This window comes from Austrofundulus limnaeus, unplaced genomic scaffold, assembly GCF_001266775.1.
Source record: "Austrofundulus limnaeus strain Quisiro unplaced genomic scaffold, Austrofundulus_limnaeus-1.0 Scaffold1287, whole genome shotgun sequence".
NCBI lineage: Eukaryota > Metazoa > Chordata > Actinopteri > Cyprinodontiformes > Rivulidae > Austrofundulus > Austrofundulus limnaeus.
In genome coordinates this window covers 30,556-52,467 of record NW_013953689.1, presented here as the reverse complement: position 1 = coordinate 52,467, position 21,912 = coordinate 30,556, and the positions used below count along the sequence as shown (strand labels likewise).

General features: G+C 41.2%; 1 protein-coding gene across 1 annotated transcript; it reads right to left on the bottom strand.

Moving 5' to 3' along the window:
• Positions 1–8,034: 8,034 nt before the first annotated feature.
• On the bottom strand, positions 8,035–21,505 carry LOC106534856 (sprouty-related, EVH1 domain-containing protein 2). The gene is made up of 6 exons (XM_014031623.1): positions 21,492–21,505; positions 21,155–21,371; positions 20,884–21,052; positions 20,375–20,439; positions 11,826–11,984; positions 8,035–10,645 (listed from the first exon to the last, which is right to left on the bottom strand). The coding sequence occupies exons 1-6, from the start codon at positions 21,503–21,505 to the stop codon at positions 9,857–9,859; spliced, it is 1,413 nt and encodes a 470-aa protein (XP_013887077.1). The 3' UTR covers positions 8,035–9,856.
• Between the last annotated feature and the right edge of the window lie 407 nt (positions 21,506–21,912).

Here is a 21,912-nt window from a genome sequence, read left to right as displayed (position 1 = left end):
ACACACACACACACACACACACACACACACATTTCGCCATTTGCCCACATCGCAGAGTTTATATCTATTTATCCCCCTTACTTTGTTTGGACTCTTAATTCTCCTCAAACATCAACTAGAATCAAACCCTCTCCTCCTCCTTCTCCTCCTCCTCCTCCTCTTTTATCCTTCTCCCCTCTTCTTCTTCCTCTCCTGTTTGAGGATTGGCTCAGAATTTGTCTCGCAAGCCCCCGAGGAAGTAATTTCATGCTTGCAGATTTCTGAAGCTCCTTCAGAGTCAGAGTTGTTTTTATTTCTTCTTTTGCTGGTGGAGTTGGTTAGAACCACTCTGAGGGAACCTGCTAACAGATGGGTGTGTGCTCGGAGCAGGTGAACCCAGCAGCTCCTTTTCCACACATTTAGGAAGAATTAAAGATGCAAAGTTTCCAACTCCTACTGTCACAATCACAGCCTATCAACAAACAGCCACGGCCGCTTTCAGCATCTGTTTCAGGTGAGCGCGAACTGATCACATTTTTATGTTTTTGTTTTTATAAACGATATCATGACCTTTTTTTTTTTTTTTCTTTTCATGGGTGAAGGATTTATTGCTTTTTTTTGCTGGATGTATGAGTTTATCATTAAGTTTTCTGTTTTGTTGCTGTTGCACTGCTCTGATTGTAAACGGAGTGCACGTAGTGACAGGAATTCCATGGTGTGTTTCTTTTCGTTAACAGTTGAGTTAACAGTTGGTTTTATAAAAGGGACAAAGTTAAAAGCCCCTGAGCTCGACACTGCTTGTGTGTGACGGTACGGTTGAGGGTTAACGGGCAGCAATCTGGTTAAGATTGGGGGCAGGGTTACTATTTGTTCACCATCCAGCAGCCTTGCGTCTGCCTCCTCTTTAGATGTAAATCCTAAGATGAATAAATGGAAACGAAACGTCGCTGCTTTATTCGAAGCCGGGGCGACTCTTCATTACCTTCCATGTCGTGTTCTCTCTGACGGAGGCAGGCGCAGGTTCATGATCTATTTTGCGACATCAAACCTAGAAAACAAAACTATCCTAATAATAAAGTTTGAAATGTTGTTGAGACCATATTTAAATTCTCCAGTTTTTGGCTCCCGGCGGTTGACTTGACGCCTGCTGGAGACACTTCTATTTTGATAAACGTGTACATTTTTCTTTTTTTTTCATGAACGTCTATCCAGTGCCAAGTGCAGTTAATGTTAACTGGATCTCATGATTTGATGTCTTCTTTTTTTTTCTTTCTTTTTGTCACTGTTCTTGTTTTTATTTTATTTCCTGTGTCGTTCATAGCATAACTGCCTAACGCTGATTTAAATAAAGAAAAGTGATTTATAAGGATGTTTCTGGGGCAAGTTTTCCTTTTTTAAGAATAAAAACCTACACGCAGAGCGTTTTTAGTTGATTTCTGTTGAGACATTTGTCGCCCTCACACAGGAAGGAGTGAAAATACAAAAAAAAAAAAAAAGAGATGTCCACAGAGAAGATCTGTGCGAGCAGAAGGAGGAAGAGGAAATGGAACGGTGGCAGAGGACTGGCGCCAGCAGAGGAAGAGGCTCTCTTTCCGTGCCTGAAATAAAGATCGCAGCCAGACTCTTCCGGCTTTGTTCCATTTTAATCCCTCGACTCCCGACGTTTCCCTCGACGTTTCCCTCGTAACCTTGAACTTGTTCCCTCCGAGGTGGCGCTCCACATCAGAGGCCATCACCTCAACACGGTTTTTAACGCAGATTCTGCAAGTTCTACTACTTCTGCGTTTGATATCATGAGGTAATTGTTGACTGAAGTTTAAGGGACTTTTTCTAATATGAAAAATGGAGAGATAAAATTACTAAACAGAACTTGTTGAGATTGTGTAGATTTGTTGCACRAAGTTTTAACTTTAAATCTATACACTGATTTCACAGCATATACTTTGCACAAAGAGTATGGAAATTAGTGTTTGGTAGATTATTATTTTGCTAAAATGCTTCTTGGCAATAAATCTTATACGAGGCAACTGATTGGTAAGCACATACTCAGCTCTGCTGCACATCCCACAAATGCATGTTCCTTACAAATGTGGCTCCATTTAAAATGGAGTTTACCAGACAGTATAAGAGTTATTACCCAGAAGCATTGTTACAACAAAAAAATATTCCACCAAACACAATTTTTCTAACTTTTTTGTGTTAAGTTGATATGACATAATACAAAAACATGTTTGTTTCAACTTTAAAACCAATCGGAACAAATTTTCTCGTAAATGAACTTGCGTCCATTACTGAAGTATCCTTTCACTTTGAGCTTTTTAAAGATCAAACTCTTGCCTATGTATGTTTTCAAGGCACAAAACCAGCGGTTCTACAGTTTCATGGTACATGAGAGTACATCTCAAACTGAGCCACTTCTGGAGTTTACTCGAGTTGTCTGCAGCCAATTTTAGTGTGATGCTAAGTGAAAGTCATCCTCAGCTGATACAGCAACTTTTGCAACAAGTTTCATGGTGGGTCAGTGAAACTAGTCAGACTTGACAGGAAAAAATATGCTAGTTTGTTTAGGAGCTACGTTGAGCAAAATTGGTCAGTTTCAAGATAAAAAAAAAATAACCAAAATTTTGCCTATTTTTGGATTTGAGATAAGGATCTCCCGATTTCTGTAAGCTGGGAAGTGAACACTGGTGCACAAAGAGGGAGAGAGAGAGAGGGGGGGCCACACTGACCCCATTACACCAGCAGATATCTTAAATGTTTGCACATGTGGACTGGGATGCTGTTTGCAGCCGTTGAGCTGCTTAGCAGGCCCCTAAAAGCCCTGAGGGACCCTCTTTTTCTCTTCTCTCTCTCTCTCCCTCCCCCTCTGCTTCTCTGGCGCTCCATCATTATCGCCCACATGCTTTTCCAGAGACATCCAGAGTGAAGCAGCTCCACATGTTCCTGCTGAGGAAGGAGGCAGCTGGAGAAAGACATCTTGAKGAGAAGAGTCTGAGCTAAGTTTTGGGTGGCTTTTTCCCCCCTCTCTCCTTTGTGCTTTCTTTTGGTGCGTAGGTTGTTTTTTTAAAACTGTGGAACCTTTTGTCATGAAATCATTGTCTCCTCCACCTCAACAACCACATTAGATTAGCTTTGCTTAACTCCACAAACCTAAAGTCCAAACTGAGGTTCTCTAAGATGTGGTTGAAAACATAAAAATACTTTGAGTACAACCTCTGACGGTCAAGGTAACGGGTGAAAAATCTTCAACACACATGAAACCTTGATGCTGTTTGCTAAAGGTGAGGAAGGAAGTTGAGAGAACTGATGTAAAATGTCTTGTAGATAAATGAAACAAGCAAACAAAAAAATGGGTTTGAATTTTTGATTTAAAAAAGAAATTATTCTGAAAGCCCATCGTTGAGGCGCAGTCAACAAAAAAGTAAAGAAATGTTTTTAAACTTCATTTTAGACAGAAAATATGAAAATCAGCTAAATAATAATGTAAAGTTAATGTTCCTGTAAAGTTTTAAGTCCTGCTTTTAGTTCAGAACATAAACCAAACTATAAAATATGTTGGTGTATCCAGCTGGACTTTGATTTTGTGGTTGAAGATGTTTCGCTTCACATCCAGTGAGCTTTGTCAATAATTGAAAATCCTCAATGAAAAGAAAAAAAAACTTAAACTACAGAATCAAAGTCCACTTCAAATTTCTTTTATTCACATTATGAAATAACCACTTTTTATAACACTTACTCAGAAACTAAGATATTAAAATAGTTATTGTTTTTTACTTAATCTGCTTTTAAATAATAATAATAATAAGAGTAAAAAAACTTATTTCTACTACAAAATCAAAGTCTAGTCTGGTTTTATTAACCTTTACTCATATTTACCACGTCCTACAAGACGTGTTTTTAAAATGAATGCAAACATTATTTTATTTTATAATTTTGGATCAACTTTTTAAAAGTAAATTCTTCTGGTTTTCAACACTTAAAATTCTACATGAAACTGAAGGCCCACGAGCCAAATCTGTGCCCTTGTTAACATTTTATCAGGCCCCAAATGTAAAATAGTTTTGATGGTTTCTCTTTATGTCACTGTATTTGGTACATTCTCCTCCTTATGACAGCTGGACAACTCTCAAGCCAAGAAAATTAAGTTTGTTTTTTAGATCAATTTTTGATTTTGATGTGGAAAGAGCAATAAAGACTCAATCTTTTAAAGTGTTCGCTTCATATTTTAAAGTCAAATAATTGGATTTTTAGGGAGAGTTTGATGTTTTTATTTTTATCTGATTTGCTGGATTGTGGTAACATTTATCTTTAAGAAATAAGCTGTTGATAAAGAAGAAGGCATSAGGCATTGTAGCGATTCTCCAAATCCCCAGAACAAAGCTCAGCGCCATGGGGGACCGAGCCTTTTGCACATTTGCTCCTCGTCTGTGGAATTCACTCCCAGATCAAGGGAACCACAGACTGCAGAATCCTTGGAAAAAGGACTAAAACTCCACCCGCTTTGCAGTTTTTATGGCCACGTTTGATTTTTTATTTTATTTTTTGATGTAGCACTTTGAAATTTTTGAATGTAAAGTGCCCTATAAATTGAATGTTTATTATTATTATTATTAATATTAATGAATTGAGTCTTTCTAAATGTAATCTTTTCCTTATTTGTTAAGTAATGTATGTTCTGAGTGTCACACAAAAGCATACTTTGGAAATATGTATTTCTATAAGAATAATTCTYTTAGAATAATTTGTTATATAACTTTTCCTCAAATACGGAGAGAAATCGGCTCTTGGTTTGGACAGCCCTGGTTTAAAGCCACACTATAAACATGCATTCAAAAGAAATTTTTAAATTTTAACTTACTGCAGACTTGAGGGGAGGAAACCATCCTGGTGAAACTTAAAATCAATCAGCAAGTCTCATGTAAAATTTTGTGTGTTCTCTCATTTTTTTATTAGAGGCGGAAGGTAAGACACACATTTCACTTCAGCTTCCTCACACAGACCTGGCCACTCCTCAGTATCGACAAAGTACTTCCTTTCCTTCCCGAGAGCAAGAGCTACATCCATCATACACGTTGGAAACCATTAAAAAAAATAAAAATGTACAACATACACTTGATATATATAATATAATTTTCTTTTGTTTTTACAGAGGTAAAAATAGTTAAGTGTAAAAAACAAACAAAAAAACCGGGTCTAATTCAGTTCCAAGAGATTTCTCTTAATTTCTCTTCAAATTTATAAATACACAAGGAGATAAAGAGGATGCGTTCAGGCACTTGTAGATGGCTCCGACATGTGAGATCACTGTAAAAAAAAATTTTTTTTTACAATTTTAACGCCGACACGCACAGACGCACTCTCCAATCTGATTGGCCCTGTCCCTGAAACACGGCATCGTTTAAAAAGTTCAGATTCTAATAGAACAGTGTCAGTGTGTGATTGTAGCATTGGATCGAGGGGGGCAGGAGAAAGAGGGGAGATGTGGCATCAACACACACACACACACACACACACACACACTGGACGTATGGTACAGATACAAGCAGGGAGGAAAAATAACTTCCTCAAGCATTTTGGGTTCTCAACTACAGTGAAGGACATTTCCTTGGCAAAACAATCAGATATTCTGTTGTTTTTATTATTATTATTCTCATTTTCTTTAAAGGACTGCACTGACATCCTGCATCTTTTTGTCTTTAAACAGCATATTATGTTTCCCCCATCACATTCCAGACACTCTTTTGTGTTCAGAGCACTCAGGGCCGGCCCTAGATAATTTGGCACCCCAGGCAAGATTTCAGGCGGCGCCCKTTGCACAATTTTCTAAATCTCACTGCCAGTTTACATACATTCGCATAGTAAATTAAATAGTTTCATCAATACTTTTTATCTTTAGAAACCAGAACCAGGTTGTCCGATTACAATAGTTACTATAATTAATTAGAAACAGAATACCAGAAGTCTACCTCATGCCTGCCTACATCTATTGACAGRAATGATGAACACCTGTTTGATGTTAACGAGCWGTTCTTTTCATCRCCCCATTTGTGGCGCCCCCTACGGATGGCGCCCTTAGCATTCGCCTATACAGCCTAAACTTCTTAAATGTAATTTCATTGTGCTCCATCTTGAAGAAATTTATAGTTTTTACAGATTAGTACTGATGTTAAAAGCACAACACTATTTTTAGGTTTTCCTTTTTATAATGGTTAATCTATAATGTGTTGATTGATATAGATTAGTTACATGTCCGAAATATCTATAACAACACATATTTATCCGTTATGGAAACATCAGGGAAGAATTGAGTATGAATGCCCGTGATTCAGCCGTAGACCAGTAGGGGGCGAACACGGGCGTTGAAGACTCTATAGCTGTGTCCAAAACGGCAGGCCGTGTCCTCCGAAGGCCGAATTCGTCGGCCGCATACGTCACAGCGCCGCGACGAAGGACGTCCAAAACCGAAGACTCCTCCGATGCGGCCGACAAATACGTCCTTCCTTTGGCCCGAATCGAAGGACAGGTCTGATGGATCCRTCCCGGCCCAGCATATCCCATAATGCATTGCGGCCCGACTGGAGATTTTTTTATGCTAGTAATGGTGGACGAAGCGAGAGAAAAGAATATGTTTTAAATAAAAATATGGTGATGTAAAAATAAAAAAAATTTAGCGGTTGTAATTCTAATACTTTTATCATTTGTATGGACATGTTTTTAAATATTATTTTTTCGTCATAAAAACACGAAATAAACATGAACCTACAGCGGGTCAATTAGTTCTTCAAATGATACCTTTAAGTTAATTTRATAGTTTTGTGATATTAATAATGCTAATGTATTGATATTTTTCTAGTTTTGATTTAAGTTTGCTTGTTTAGCGTCGTCACAGTTGCTAGGTGACATGACGTACGCCGGGGTAAGGAGGGGAGGCTAGACCGTCCAAATTCACAGCCTCTTTTTTTCTGGTCTTCCCGGTCTACCAAGGACCCGGCCCGCCGAGACCGGGTAGTCTGGGTCCTCCAGAGGACCCGGCCTGTCGTTTTGGACACAGCCTATAAATGGATCAACTTCCTGGTTTTTCGGCAGTGTGTGGTTTCCTGTCAGATCCGAATGGCATTAAATCCTCACTCCCAGAATTCTGGTTTTGTATGGTCTTGTATGGTTTTATCTCGTCCAACAATCATATTATTTAACATTGGTGGTTTTCTACTGACTTCAGTCTTTGAACACGAATATTCTTACAATACTATGTCAATCAATCAATCAATCAATCAATCAATCAATCAATCAATCAATCAATCAATCAATCAATCCATGGGTCGGCCCTGGGAGCACCAAAGCAGCTGGTGGGGGACAGCCTGAGTTTGTAACCCTAACCACCGCGGACCCCCAAACTTTTAACTAAGTCTTTCTTAATGCAGCCAAGCTCTTTTTGTCATCCATCTGACTTTCCTTCTTTGTGCTTCTGATAATGCACCAAATCTGGCAAGGACGAGGAAAAAAAAACCCAAACTTCGCTGTAGGCTTGAGATGAATAGCACACGCCGGTCACATGTGGTTTCAGTGAGTTGTTTCTCATGTTCGTCTCCCCTTTTTCAGCAACACATACAAGGCCTCAAAAGGAAGATTTTTTTTGTGATCGTTAATAAATGAAAGCAGCCAGCTTGATTCTATTTAATGTTAAATAACAAAGCACATCTTTCTTTATGAACCTCTTTGAAATGTTTTTTTTTAAACCTGAAGAGACTTCTGACAGCGACTCTGTCTTTGCCTTTTACGAGGACTTAATTATTTAACTAACAACACATGATTCCTATAGGTTTTAAAGCCTCAAATACAAGAATTATGGTATTGCTAAATAGAGCGAGCAGTTTCCAAAATTTGCAAACCAGCTGTCTCTTACGCAAAGGTGTAGAGTAGCAAAGTACATTTACTTTGTGACAGTAATGTTTTTGAGAAGCTGTAATTTTACCAATCATTTTTTTAAATTGTAACTTTTACTTTCAGTTTGTTACATTCAAAATATAAAAATGATACTTTTACTGTGTGTAAAAGTACTTTTACTTTTCCAGTTATTGTGAACAGTTTTATGACTCTTCAGTACGTACTTTTCTTGTCAGTGAAATTCATTTTTACCACAGTCATTTTCTGTTTAGGTATTTTTTTTTTACTTTTACTTAGTTATTTTTAAGTACTTTGTACACTTCTGCTCTTATGTCACATTTTAAGTGTTTGGCTCGTTTCGCAACATTCTGTTTCCTAAAATGTCAAATTATTCTCATAACACATTCAAGAGGTTAGGCTCATCTTTAATAAATACAACTCAACTGATTGTAAAACTGGTATAAAACTTGTCCCAAATTAGTCCTAATCATGGTTTTAGCAATAAACAAACAAAAAAAAAAAAAAAAAAAAAAAAAAAAACAGTATAATAAGCCCCATTCAGGGTGATTTTTAAAACAATCAAATGAAGCTTATATTTCTCTGAATAAACCTCAATGTGTTGACATTTCTTTAAAGCAGGGGGGGCGGGGTGATTGTACGTCGCAGACAAAATCGGAGTCTATAGCTTCGATATTTTAAGAGAACTTTCTTTTTAAATGTACTTTTTTGTTACAAAAATAATTCAAATCAAGTTGAATCCAGCAGCATGCGACTGGAGCCGTAAAAAGACACTCCTAAATTTTCATTAAAGCAGACGTTCAGAGAGTGACGGGGGAAGTCTGGAGTGAGACGCCACATGTTTAAGGCAGAGCGACACCTGTTTTAAACGGTGTCTGATTGGTTTTTTTGTTCAGTCCTGGATGTGAAAGGATGGACTGCTGACTGAGGTTCTGCAAGAATGAGAGGAATCAGGGCCTTAAAATCTTGAACTGCTTCAAGTGCTGGCCAAGGAAAAGGAGCCAAAAGGATAAATAAAACTGGTCAGGAAGCGTAAGACTTCGTGGGTTCCCGGTAAAGGTGGTTTCTAGGCACTGTTTGGAAGTAATGCGAAAAGGAGCAGGGAGACGGGAGATGCTCGATTATCGTAGCAGGACTTAAAATAATATCTAATTCAGGGACTGAATTACAACCCAGCACCATAATTTTTTTTTCTGGTCGATCAATTCAGTTAAAAAAATAAATAAATAGAAGAAAAATACAAATCTTTGGGATTTTAGATGACGATTAAGATGAGTACCACGTTTTGTTTTGGGTGACCAAAAAAAAAAAGTTGATGGAGAACTATGAAGAATATGTACATGAGTTTTGACTACAAGCTGCAGTACAGACAACAAAAAGGGCCTCAGCACACACTGTAACCACACACACGCACACACACACATACACACACAAAGAGGTGTAGTGTCTGATTTCTGTTGTAGCTGGAGCTTAACTGAGCAGGCCTGATATCGGAATAGAAAATTAAACAAAATGGCCACAGAAACATGGAAGAGAAAATAAAATACAACAAAGAAACAATTCAAGTTCTTTGACGCCGAGTCGATGTACAAATACAACAATATAAAGTACCTGCATAAGTGATACATGACGTATAGGCTGACTATAAAAAAAAGGCCCCCTGAAAAAAAAAAATCTGCTCTCTCATTAGAAATAGAGCATGAAATGGCCACGTGGAGAGCTGAGAGAACTGTCTGCCATGAGGGGGAGCTTATCTTCCCAGGCTGTTCAGAAAATGCACCAAGTTTTTTTTTCTTCTTATTTGGCTTATTTCAGTGTCTGGAAATTGTAGAGAAACCTCCCCCCTAAAAAAAAATAAAAGAAAATCCAAGGCGAGAGACCCCTGTGTGTGTCTCCCCATCCTTCCCTTTCCCTGTGCTTGCGTTGAGTTTAGGTTTTTCATAGTCTCCTGCGAGAGAGTTCCCGGTCCGGCTTCTCAGCTCAGGGCCTTGTGTCGGCCCCCGCAGCAGCCGCACGCGAGCCCCGCCCGGTGGCACGCGTGGAGCGGTGGGTAGAGGCAGAGGCAGGGCGCCACCACGGACAAGCCGAGCAGCGCCAACCAGCGAGTGCCGAGGCGGCCCCCTCCGCCCTCGCCGTCGCAGGAGCAGGGGTCCGAGTAGTCCCCCTCCGGGTCGGACATGCAGTGGTAGAGCATGGTGTCTGCCAGCCACATGCAGCTGACCCGATGGATGCAGGCGCGCACGGGGTCCGGCGCGTCCTGGCACAGGCCTCTCCGGTTCTCGAAGAGGTAGAAGGCCTCGCCGCAGTGCTCGCACTGAGCGCGCTCCATCCCCTTGTCCTTCCGCCCCTTCCTGCTGCTGGACGACGACGAGCCCGAGAAAAAGGAGCGAGGCTGGGCAGAGACCGCCGAGGAGAAGCCCGGATGATAGGAGCCGCAGTGGCCCTTACTGGTTAGGGGTCCGAGAGCAGGGTCAGAGTCTGATGGCGACAGGGCCGGGGCCAGCGGGTAGGTGTAGTCGTGTTTCTGGGCATCCGTCTTGTCAAAGTGGACGTAGGACTCGGGGTCGTCCGTGTGGATGAACCTGTCGCACACCGTCGCGTGTCGGTAGTCCTCGTACCCCGTGTGCCAGTGGCGGTCCGACTGGCGCCCCAGGTGGCGKTCCGTGCTCCGCTCCGTGCTCCGCTCCCAGCTGCGCTCCCGGGGGTTGATCCGAACTATCTCCTCATCCTCGAAGGTGACGCGGCGAGGAATCCGGGAAAATGGCTAAAGAGAGAAAAACTTCATTTCAAGACGATTGCATTGCTTATATGACGAAACACTAAAAGCAATAAATGACAACAAACTTTAACTGTGATCATAACTACAGGTGGGAATCATACAGTATTATCACAATATACGATTTCCATCGAATGGTTCAAAATAGTATTTTCACAATATACCCAATCTGCAGACCCTAAAGCAGTATTTCCTATAACTGAGACAGTTGTGAAGGGGAGTGTCAAATAGCAAGAAAACAGGCAAAGTTTCAGTCCCAGTCTCAGTGAATTTTTGATTGCATTCTAAACTGGGAATTGTGCGACCTGCGCAATTGTGTTTTCCACCGTTTCTGATAACCATAACCTATTCTTGTCTTCAGTTTGCAAAACTAAATTTCAGGCCGTGCACATCTTTTCATTGCCCTTCATCCATGCACATCATACTCCCATAAGCCCACTTTGTACCCACCCACAGCTTACCTACCATGATCACAACTTCAACCACTAGAGTGAACTTCAGACACGAGAACAGGCAGATTTGGACCTGTTCCTAAAAATTATAGAAGGGCTGTTGCCCCCAAATGTTTTCATTTGAATGCTGATTGTCATTTTTAAGACAAAATAAATTTTCTAAAGCATTTCTATACGAATCACGCATGAAGCTCTGAAAATAATGAATATGTTTGCCTGAGAACACAAGTAGGGCTTGTTGTGCTTCAATACTCCTTCACTGAGAATCTGTGCTACGTACTTATGCACCAATTGCAGCAGTTGGGAAATAATTAATAAAGTGTCGGTTCATAATTAGTCTGATGATCTGATCTGATCTGATGATAAACCCGTTATTGCTCAATCAGCCATGGGAAAGTGCCACTATTTTTAGGATTTTTTTTTCTACTTGTGTATAAGCCATAGTGGCATCAAGCACTTGTGCCAGCATGACATGCACCAGGGACAGGAGCGGGCGAGGGTGTTTCACTGGGGTGCTACACCTGTCAAAGGCTAACACAGGTGTTGAGCTCAAGGAATGCCCTTTACAATTTGTTGCCAACAGTTGCAGCTAAGTGAGATGATTTATTAGTCCATCAATATTTTGTACCATACCAATCTATGGCCTATATTTCTGTTCAAAACCTCTTTTTGGCATTGCGTCACAATGCAAGCAGAAAGGCTTATCTCAGCTTCACCTGGTCCAAGTAGTAGTGGTCGGGGATCTGGAAGGAGTCGTGCAGGTCGTGATGATGTCCTGGCAAGCACTTGTGTCTCTGCGGAAGGGGCGAGGACTCGAGCGGCTGCAGGGAGCTGTCCAGCTTCTGAGAGGAGTTGGAGGAGCTGTCTGTGGCGTTCTGAAGGGGGCACAAACAAACACAGGATGTGAGCTGAGGAGGTGCCTTTTTTTTTTTAGATTGGATAGGTCAAACAAGTAGCTGGCGCGAGTGCTCACCGTGATTGGACAAACAAAAACAGGAAACGCCGGCGCTTGGCTGATTGGAAAAACAGGATGTGTGTGAGCTGTTTTTAAAGTCGCCGGATCTATGTTTYGGTTTGTGCATGTGAAGTAAACTTTCAGCAACAACATTTACCATAAGGTGTCAGAAACACACCTTAAAGCATATGTGCATGGACATCTACTAAGAATTATCTTTAGAATCCCTTAGTTGATAATAACAAGGTGGACAAAATAAAAGAAGCACCARAAAAGTCAAACAACAGCCTTTTTAACAACAAAATAATCCATTCACCTGGGATTTTTATTACAGCAACAAATTCTTAAACGTCCTGTATTTTAAAAGGGTGCAGGCTTCAGATAAAGTATACATTGGAAGTTGATATCAAGGCTCCAGTCCTTTGCACACAGTAACCAAAGAATCACCTTTTCTGGCCTCCTCTTCTTTCACTCTGCTTCCCCTCCTCTTCACTCTTTTCCCTGACACCAACCTGTCCTCCTTCCCTCAATCGCAGCTTCTCCACATTCCACCGTTTCAAACACCACTCCACGCGTGTTTACATGCATATGTGTGAACAGTATCATGTTCCATTTCCGCTAAAGCCTGTCAAGGCTCCTCTTCTAACTCGAATTTTTGGCCGGACACAACGGGCTGTTGCCATGTATCGCTCAGACAGATAGATTCCAGACAGGCACACTGGGGGGGTACACTGAGGGGACTATTGATGGACAGGTCGGGACCTCTCCTGTCTCATCGTGTCATTTTGGGTATATGTGTGAAAGAGGACTGCTTCAAGATGTGTTTGGTCCAGTGAAATGGAGCAAAGAGTGACTGGAAATTGATGTGTAGCATTAGTTAATAATTTTTTACATTAGCTTGTTTACTAAAAGGAAARCAAACACAAATACAGACTATCTAGTTCAGGGGTGCCCAAACATTTTCCCTGAGAGGGCCAAAATGAAAATCTATCCAGGGCTGTGGGCCAAATGCAGTAATATAATACATGACATACAAATACTTTTTAAGTAAAGTCCTTTATTTTTAGTGARTATGCAATGCAATGGCCCTCTTTTGTTTAAGTCTGTACGCTTGGATAAAGTCTGCCATACTCTCAAGTAGCAAAGGCTCATGGGACATTTTATAAATTGATAAAATATGAGTTTTTGTGGCCTTARYAAGTGTGCAAATCTACACGTGGGGTTAAATCTGATCTAAATATTTATTGTTGTTGTTTCATGTTTCATGTTTAATCCTAATAAATCAAAGCTAAAGTCAACAGCATGAATGAAAACTACCTTCACTACAGCCCTTTTATATAGTCATTTGACCAATGGAAATACTGTGTTTCTACATAGTAGAACAGGTTACAACCTTTTAACTTTGGCAACTGTTGGTGGGCCGAATCAAATGGCTTGGTGGGCCAAATTTGGCCCGCGGGCCCCACTTTGGGTTCCTCTGATCTAGTTGCACTGTGAAGGGCTTTAAAGTGTCTGTGACGTGCATATCCTTCAAATACAAAAAGTCAAATAAAACATATTTATATTTAAGAAACTTGGCAGAAAACACATAATTTTACCATTATTGTCAAATAACTGTAATTTTCTTTTGAACTTGGCTCAATCAAAGTGAAACAGGAAGTGACATGAAAGGGGAACGCTTTCGGAAAAGAAACTCTCTGGTCTTTTTTTATTGAAACAATATTATTTGAACTCTGACTCGTCTTCATTTGTCTGATAGCGACTCAGAATGATCTAAAGAAACATCAGCTTCTTCTCTACTATCTGTGTTGTTATTGTAGCAACAGTCTGTCTACATGCTGCCATTACTCTTTTGTCACTTCCTGTTACTTGATATGCAATTATCTGAACAAGTGTTCATCTCAGCAGCGTGAAAAACTTGGAAACCTTTTTTTTCAATTTGTGATAACTTTTATATTTCTAAAAATGCATTCATATTTATTGCAAAAAAATTGATATCACAAGCAGTTTGGCAATAAGTTTAGCATGCTAACATGTCACAAACATATTTAGTTTAAAAACTGTTTAACAATCCATAAAACTAAAACTGTCATTTAGTTTTATTTTCTTTGCTCAGTAATTTCCTGTTTGCACATTTACAACTGTGATGCAGATGTCTGAGAAACTAACCCAACAAATTATTAGCACGCTTTCCCAAAATCAGCAACATTACAAAAGATGTGGCTTCAACTTCTAGCTTCCAGTTGTGTCTCTAGTTATAATACAGGGTGAGTCAAAGTCACAGGACACCCTTTTATTGCAGGAAAAAAAAAGGTGAAATGACATATCTGTYGGCCTATCTTTGGAAAAACTTGCATTTAATCCAATTTGGAGTTGTTAGATAAGAAGTAACTTCAATACTTCAATAAGAACTTCAATAAGAAGTTCTATTCACGTTCTCAAATCAAAAGTAGCAGACAAAGCCAGTAACAGACACAAATACATTTCTATTGACCACTTATCATTTTCAAACACATTGTCTGCTTCATTCTGACGGCCATYTAAATCAGACCTCCACATAAACGCGTCTGCAAAAAGCAAATGTGTAGGCGCACTGAACTGACTGTCGGTGTGATTAATTTTTAAATCACGCACATTCCCAGGATTTGTCACAAACGTATCATCAAACTTTATAAAATCTATAATGCAAAACACTTGTTTGGTTACTAAGAACAGCTCCGTGAAGTTATCAGAGTTATATGACCCAGACCTGATGTCTGTCTGTCTGTCTGTCTGTCTGCTGAAGCCATCCCTATTATATCCTGTCCCCTACATGGATATTGTATTGCCATGCTGAGAATTTCCCCCAGCTTTTTTACAAAGCCCCTCAGAGCAGCCGGCCAAAAATAACACAACATGCTGCTTCTGCCCCCCCGAGAAGCCATTACAGAGGAGGGGTATGGGCTCTGTATGTGTGTGTGTGTGGGGGGGGCACTAATACAGTGTAAAAACAGTCCAATCCTGGCCTCCTTGGCTGCAACTAATTCCAAACACAGACCAGACTTTTTCAGCTACAAGCCCAAACTGCACAAGAGGACAAAGAAAGGGGGGTGGGGGGGCACATTTATATATTTCCTGGACATCCTCTTGCTATATATTCTAATCCGAGGCTGGACAGAGGGGCTTTTCAAGTTATTTCTGACACAAAACATGCCCCAGCTCAAAGCTCGAGACGATTCATCCTTCAGCAAGTCCCTCTCACWCTCCTGGGATCAGCCCAGAATTGCTCCAGTAGTTTTTGCTCCCCCCTCTTCCCCTCCTGTTGTGAATGAGCCAAAATAGCGAGAGATGAGACATGCTGAACAGAGGGGMGGGGGGGTGGGGGGGGAGCTCTGGTTAAGTTTAGGTTTGTTGAATGAGGAATAATTTCGAGGCATACACACACCTCCAATCATCCTCCTCATATCCCTTAAATGGCAGTAAATTTGCAGCAGCATTTCCACCCGTCTACAACTGTTCTCTTCACGAACTCTGCCACTAACCTTTGGAAAGGACGTGGTTAGCACAAACTAACAGGAAGAAAAACTGATGCCTGCAACCTGACAGATCACAACCAGCCCCATTCATTATTTACCGTTATTTAAATAGGCAAGTCCCGTTCATCTGTTGGTTGTAGGGAAACCCTTGCCGGTACAGGAGGATCAGAATGTCTTAATCTGAGCACCCACGAAACYTTATTCATTCCTAAATATTTTCAACGTGTTCCTGCTCCATATCATCTGACTCAAACAGCTCTTTGGTTTGTTGTCAAGTTTCATAAAGAACTGATAATAACCCATTAATTTAAAAAGTTTTAGTTGAAGAAGGGAAACATAAAAAACAAAGAAAGCCATATTCACAGACCTGAGAAAACCTTTAAATTCCACATTAGTTTTTTTTAAACAGTCTACATATTTCCTACTGTTAACAAACAATCCGTCCAGCCATCCGTTTTCTTCCGCTTATCCAGGGGCAGCAGCCTAAGCAGAGAGACCCAGACTTCCCTCTCCCCAGCCACTTGGGCCAGCTCCTCTGGGGAAATCCCAAGGTGTTCCCAGGCCAGCTGAGAAACATAGTCCCTCCAGCGTGTCCTGGGTCTTCCTCTGGGTCTCCTCCCAGTGGGACGTGCCCAGAACATCTCACCAGGGACGTCTCCAGGAGGCATCCTAACCAGCTGCCAGAGCCACCTCAATTGGTTCCTCTCGACGTGGAGGAGCAGCGGCTCCACTCTGAGTCCCTCCTGGATGATTGAGCTTCTCACCCTATCTCTAAAGGAGAGCCCAGACACCCTGCGGAGGAAACTCATTTTGGCCGCTTGTATCCGCGATCTCGTCTTTCGGTCACTACCCAAAGCTCGTGACCATAGATGAGGGTAGGAAAGTAGACTGACCGGTAAATCGAGAGCTTTGCCCTCTGGCTCAGCTCTCGCTTCACCACGACAGACCGATACAGCACCCGCTTTACAGCAGACGCAGCYCCAATCCGCCTGTCGATCTCCCGCTCCATTATTCACTCATTCGTGAACAAGACCCCGAGATACTTAAAACTCCTCCACTTGGGGCAGGACCTCCTCCGCGACCTGGAGAAGGCTCCCTACCCTTTTCCAGCTCAAGACCATGGTCTCGGATTTGGAAGCACTGATCCTCATCCCGGCCGCTTCACACTCAGCTGTGAACAGCTCCAGTGAGAGCTGGAGATCATGATCTGATGAAGCCAATAGGACAACATCATCCGCAAAAAGCAGAGATGCGATCCTAAGATCACCAAAAAGATCCCCTCAACACCTCGGCTGCGCCTAGAAATTCTGTCCATGAAAGTAATGAACAGAATCGGTGACAAASGGCAACCTTGTTAACAAACAATATAAAACCTAAAGATCCCATTCCATAAAAGCAACTCTTACTAAATGAAAGCAAAAACTGGAAGATCACATATTTCTGAGATACTGTATGTTAGTTATARGCAGTAAAACTGAATGGGACAGGTCTAGAAATTGTGCAGTTTTTCGAGCGACAAAAAGCCCAGAGCCTGCTTTGGATTTGTTCCACCAAAAAGCCTTGATGTTCCTGGACTCGTCTCCCACCACTTCCCCTCCACTCCGCTCTGCTCCCCCGCCAGCGCCTCACCGCTCCACTCCTTCCTCGTGTGTTTGTGTGCGTCTCTGCGGTGGCTGTACACTCCCAGCAGAGCACCTATTAGTCTTGGCCCTAACAGACAGCTCGAGTCAAAGATGAACCACGAGGCACTTCCTCTCGTAAATCACCGCCCTGCACTAAGCTGGGAAACAGCTGCTAGTTCGGTGGCTGGGCGGGTGTGTGTGTGTGTGTGTGTGTGTGTGTGTGTGTGTGTGTGTGTGTGTGTGTGTGGCAGGGAGGGTTGGAGGGAGGGAGGGAGCTGGTGGGATACAGGAAGTGACCTTCTGACCCTGCCTGCTGGCCCTGGTGTCAGATTACAGTGCTAAAGGAGGAGGAGGGGGGTTCTTCATGCTAACTTAAAGAGGCCCTGATACACAAACTACAAACACACTTCATGTACTGTGGCAGGTTTACATGAAGAAAAAAAAACTTAGATTACAGAGTTCTGAGTAGATAAGATAATGTTCAGAATAGTTATTTACTGCAGAAGAAAATGTGTTCATTACTTCATGTTCCACGATAAGATCTTGTGACTATCGTCCGTGTCTGTTTGTTTTGTTAGCAAAATGTCTCGTCATCTACAACTGAATAAACTTTTAGGTCACCCTAATTTAAGATGGTTGCTGCAGCTAATCAATGTAAACCAACCAAAAATGTTTTGTTTTACAAATGTTGACATCAAAATTGGTGTGCTACTACCTTAGAGTGCCTCATAACACATACGCCTAGTGCTACCCATGGCACATCTTTACTTAAATGTTATCAATGCCTTAATTTAATAAAACTCTGAAAAAGTAATCARTGCATGCACATTTACAACCCATTAACAGCTTAGTTCAAGATGACCACCACAGCTAATCASTCTTAYCAAAAACAAAAATGGCTACAATTCAGTCATATCAAAAGAGACTGAGATAAAAAATTAATTTGCAACACACACTCCGAACACTAACACACACACACCTTGCGAGATCTGCAATGTCTTTTGAGATTATGTATAATGTTATTTTGGTGTTTGACCAATACCTCTACAACTCTGTCATTAGTCAACATAAAATGATTTTGTCTAAAAGGCTGGAATAGGCTTGGGCGGAATGACTGTATTGTAGTATATCTCTGTATTTAAATTGATCTAGCTGGAAAAATACATCTTCTCTGAGACTGTATGAATTTGTATCAAAAGAGACTTCGAAATATACACCAATATTTATTTTTTGTTGATTGACCAAATACAACTGGAGTTATGTTAAATAATATATACACCACTTTTTTTTTCTCKACATAGTTGTTCAATTTGAGAAGCATTGCAGCAACAGGCAGCAGGTTTCATGGTAAAAAAATTAGCTCAACCATAAGTCTCATCCTTCTCTTGAGCCGAAAGAATACAAACCCKCCGACCTTCTTTTTGGCCGAGACTCAAAGTTYTTTGACAAGTGCCAAAACAATCTACAGGAAGAGGAAAATAAAAAAGACGCTAAAGTTGAATGAAGTTTGGCYGCAACAGAGAGACAGCGAGACTGGGAGAAAGTAACTCAGCATGTCACAGACCATACACCCTACACGCCCTGCCCATTACTGTGATATTACCTGAAGATAAAATGTCGGTATAAAAAAGATAAATAATGCTCAACCCTACGCTGGAACTCCACAGCAGTCACTCAGACCAAGAACAAAAACATACAAACCAAACTTGACGGATAAGTCGGAAGAGTTTTTTGTTTAAAGTACCAAATGGAAATGAAATTTGGTTTAGGAAGCTCAGTGTGACTGTGTTGAAAGGCTTATCAGAGGCCACAGCATCGCAATGGTTTATAACTCTTTTCAGACTCTCTGGAAAGATAGATATCATCGTAGGGATTACTTTACTTGTTTCAAGGATAAACATGAGAAGTGATGTGCCACTCATACAAAAAGGCAACACTACTATGTTTTTCCATTTACTCCGTGAAATAATAACCAAACTCTTTACTTCACTGTACTGTAAACATCTGTTTAAAATGTTACAAATTTACATATTTCATTTATGGAAATGAGATACAGTGTCCTTTTTTTCCACACAGAACAAACTACAGTTTTCCTCAAACACCAGCATCACTCTCCAGTTTTACGTTGTCATGAACCATAGAGGTGCATAACCTAGAAAGAGCTTCCTGCTCCACCGAAACTTGCAGCTGCCCACATCAACAAGCCAAATTCCTTTTGTAGAAATATTTTACGGTCAGGCGAGACAAAGTGTGAGCTATTTGGCTTCAATGAAAGGGAATAAGTTTGAAGGAGTCAAGGTGACGTTTTCAAGCCTAAGAACGGTCTACCAACTGTCAAGCATAGTGGTGCTAGCATCATAATGTGGTAAGGGTGCACTGCACAAAGTGCATGGACTAATAAAGATGAAGGGCTAGCTTCAAATTCTTCAACTTCAGCTTTGCCAATGTGTGGACTATGTTTTAAGCCAGGTTTGTGCCAGAAAACCAGCCAATTTAGATAAATGCCACAAACTRTGCAAACAAGAGCGGACAAATATCAAACCAGAACTGTGACAGAAGCTCYTTGAGGGATACAAACGTGGTCAAGGTGCAATTTGCTAAGGAACATTTAATCAAATATTAGTGTACAGGGGGGTCTGTGTGTCTCTGCACCAGTATGTATACATAGTTTTGATGTGTGTCCACAATAAATTCAAACGTGTGCACCACACTCTTGTTAAAAGAAATTCACTGAACACATTGTTTAATRGTTCCACCCTGGGAAAAGAAGGATTCAAAAAAATCTATAAAAGCCCCAAACGAATCCGACATAATGAGCGGATCTAAAACTTGGACTGCGTAATGCAAACTGATTCTAAGAGATTGCACCATATCGTGCACTTACAAAGAGCATGCCGTTGTTACACAATGAAAACAGCGGCACATGCTCTGCCACTTGGCTCAGTTACTTCCTCTGCTGCGAGTGCACAGATGCACCAACTTTGACCCCCTCTTACAAACATAACGGCACTAAAAACACCAGTTTGTGCACTTTCATTAGATTTGCCTTCACCAAGTTTTCTAACTGGGAAGCCCTGATATTTGACCTGGACAGTTAGAATGATTTAAATAAATAGGGAGGAAGTGTAAAGCATAGGTCAAAGACGGATTGTTACTGAAATATAAATGCTTACGGTGAAGACGTCATCATCACCCAGTTCGCTCTCGTTCTGGAGMGCTGTGGAGGAGGTCGTGGAGCCTGTGGAGAGAAGAAAAATATTGCAAAACGTGCTTCTCTCAATCATGACTGAACATCGAACTCCTTTCTTCCGTTTCACAGTTGTTTTTTTTAAGTTGTACCTGAAACAGGGTTCGATAATTTTCTGGTCTTTCTGCTTTTGAATTCAAAGTTCCCCAAACTGTCACTTATTGGAATTTTATTTATCTTCAGATGCATATTCCTCCACTTACTCTGCTTCTACTCATGCCATCCCCAGAGTGGATTAGTCTTATCTGAAGACTGTGTTGTGCTTCATGCTCTGCAACAGCTAGTTAAACGTACCAGTCATAGTTTTGAGTTCTCTTATCCTTATGTCATTTTGACAAGTTTCATCCTCACTTTGAAAGGCATATTTATTGATTTAGTCAGGACCAAGCCTATCTAGGTTTTATCAGGATGGTTAACTCTTGCAGCTCATCGTACCTTCAGCCAAGTCCTCTATGGCTTTCCGTACTCCCCTGTCGAAAGCTCTAGCGTCAGCTGGACTCTGGAAGGACAGGCCACACCTCCTGTCCTCCACCTTCCAGTGGTGAAATGTTGGCATTGCAATGGTGTAGACCAGGTCTTTTCTCAGAGGACAGTCCAGAATCACCTGGGGCCAGATCAGAACAGGAAGTCATTTCCTGAATCATTACACCACATGGTGTGGACAGAGTCAGTCATTTGTTGTACCTGATTTAAAAATTTTTTTTACCTGTTTGTCAAGCAGGCGCTCCCCTCGGATGAGGAAGTGGGACTTGCCAGAGCCRGAAACAGGGGAAAGGTCTGTCGGAAGGAGGCGGCACACCCCCACCCTGCTCAGGGCTCCCCCGTCCTGAGCCAGCCAGCCGCCGCTCGAGTCGTCCCGCGTCATCACCACCGCTTTCACACGCACGATGTAGCTGTCACTGGAAGAATTAATAAAATGAGAACTTCAGGGCTGCTTTTGTGCAGATCTGTTTTTTTCCTTTAGTGTAGATAAGCTTAACTCAAAAAGCTGTTTWTCTAACACAAAAGCAAATCATACATTTCTATTTTATTCTGGCTCCGACTTGTTCAAAATCATTCTGGTGTAAAGTCAAACTTCACTTAATGCCACAGAAAGTTTATTATAGCGCTGGATTCGCASCCCGGCAGACTGTCTGAGGGCGTCGCAAGTCACGACTTTGCCCGTTTCCTCGCTGCGCTGCAGTGGGAGGTGTTGCACCAGGACAAGTCAACATGAAAACACACCCACAGCGTCCAGCTTTAATGGAAACGTGGCTCAATGCTAAACTCCTGCTGGGAGAGTTCACAATGTTCTTATTTGTACGATATGACCAGAAATGTGTGTTTCTCTGATTGCTACTACCCCTTTTTTTATACATCCGTTGCTATCAGAATTTGCCAACATGTTTATGTTGAGCATTAAAGTTAAAGCTAGAAAGCTTTTGATGCAACAGTCAGCAGATAATTTAACTGCTTTTGGAACAA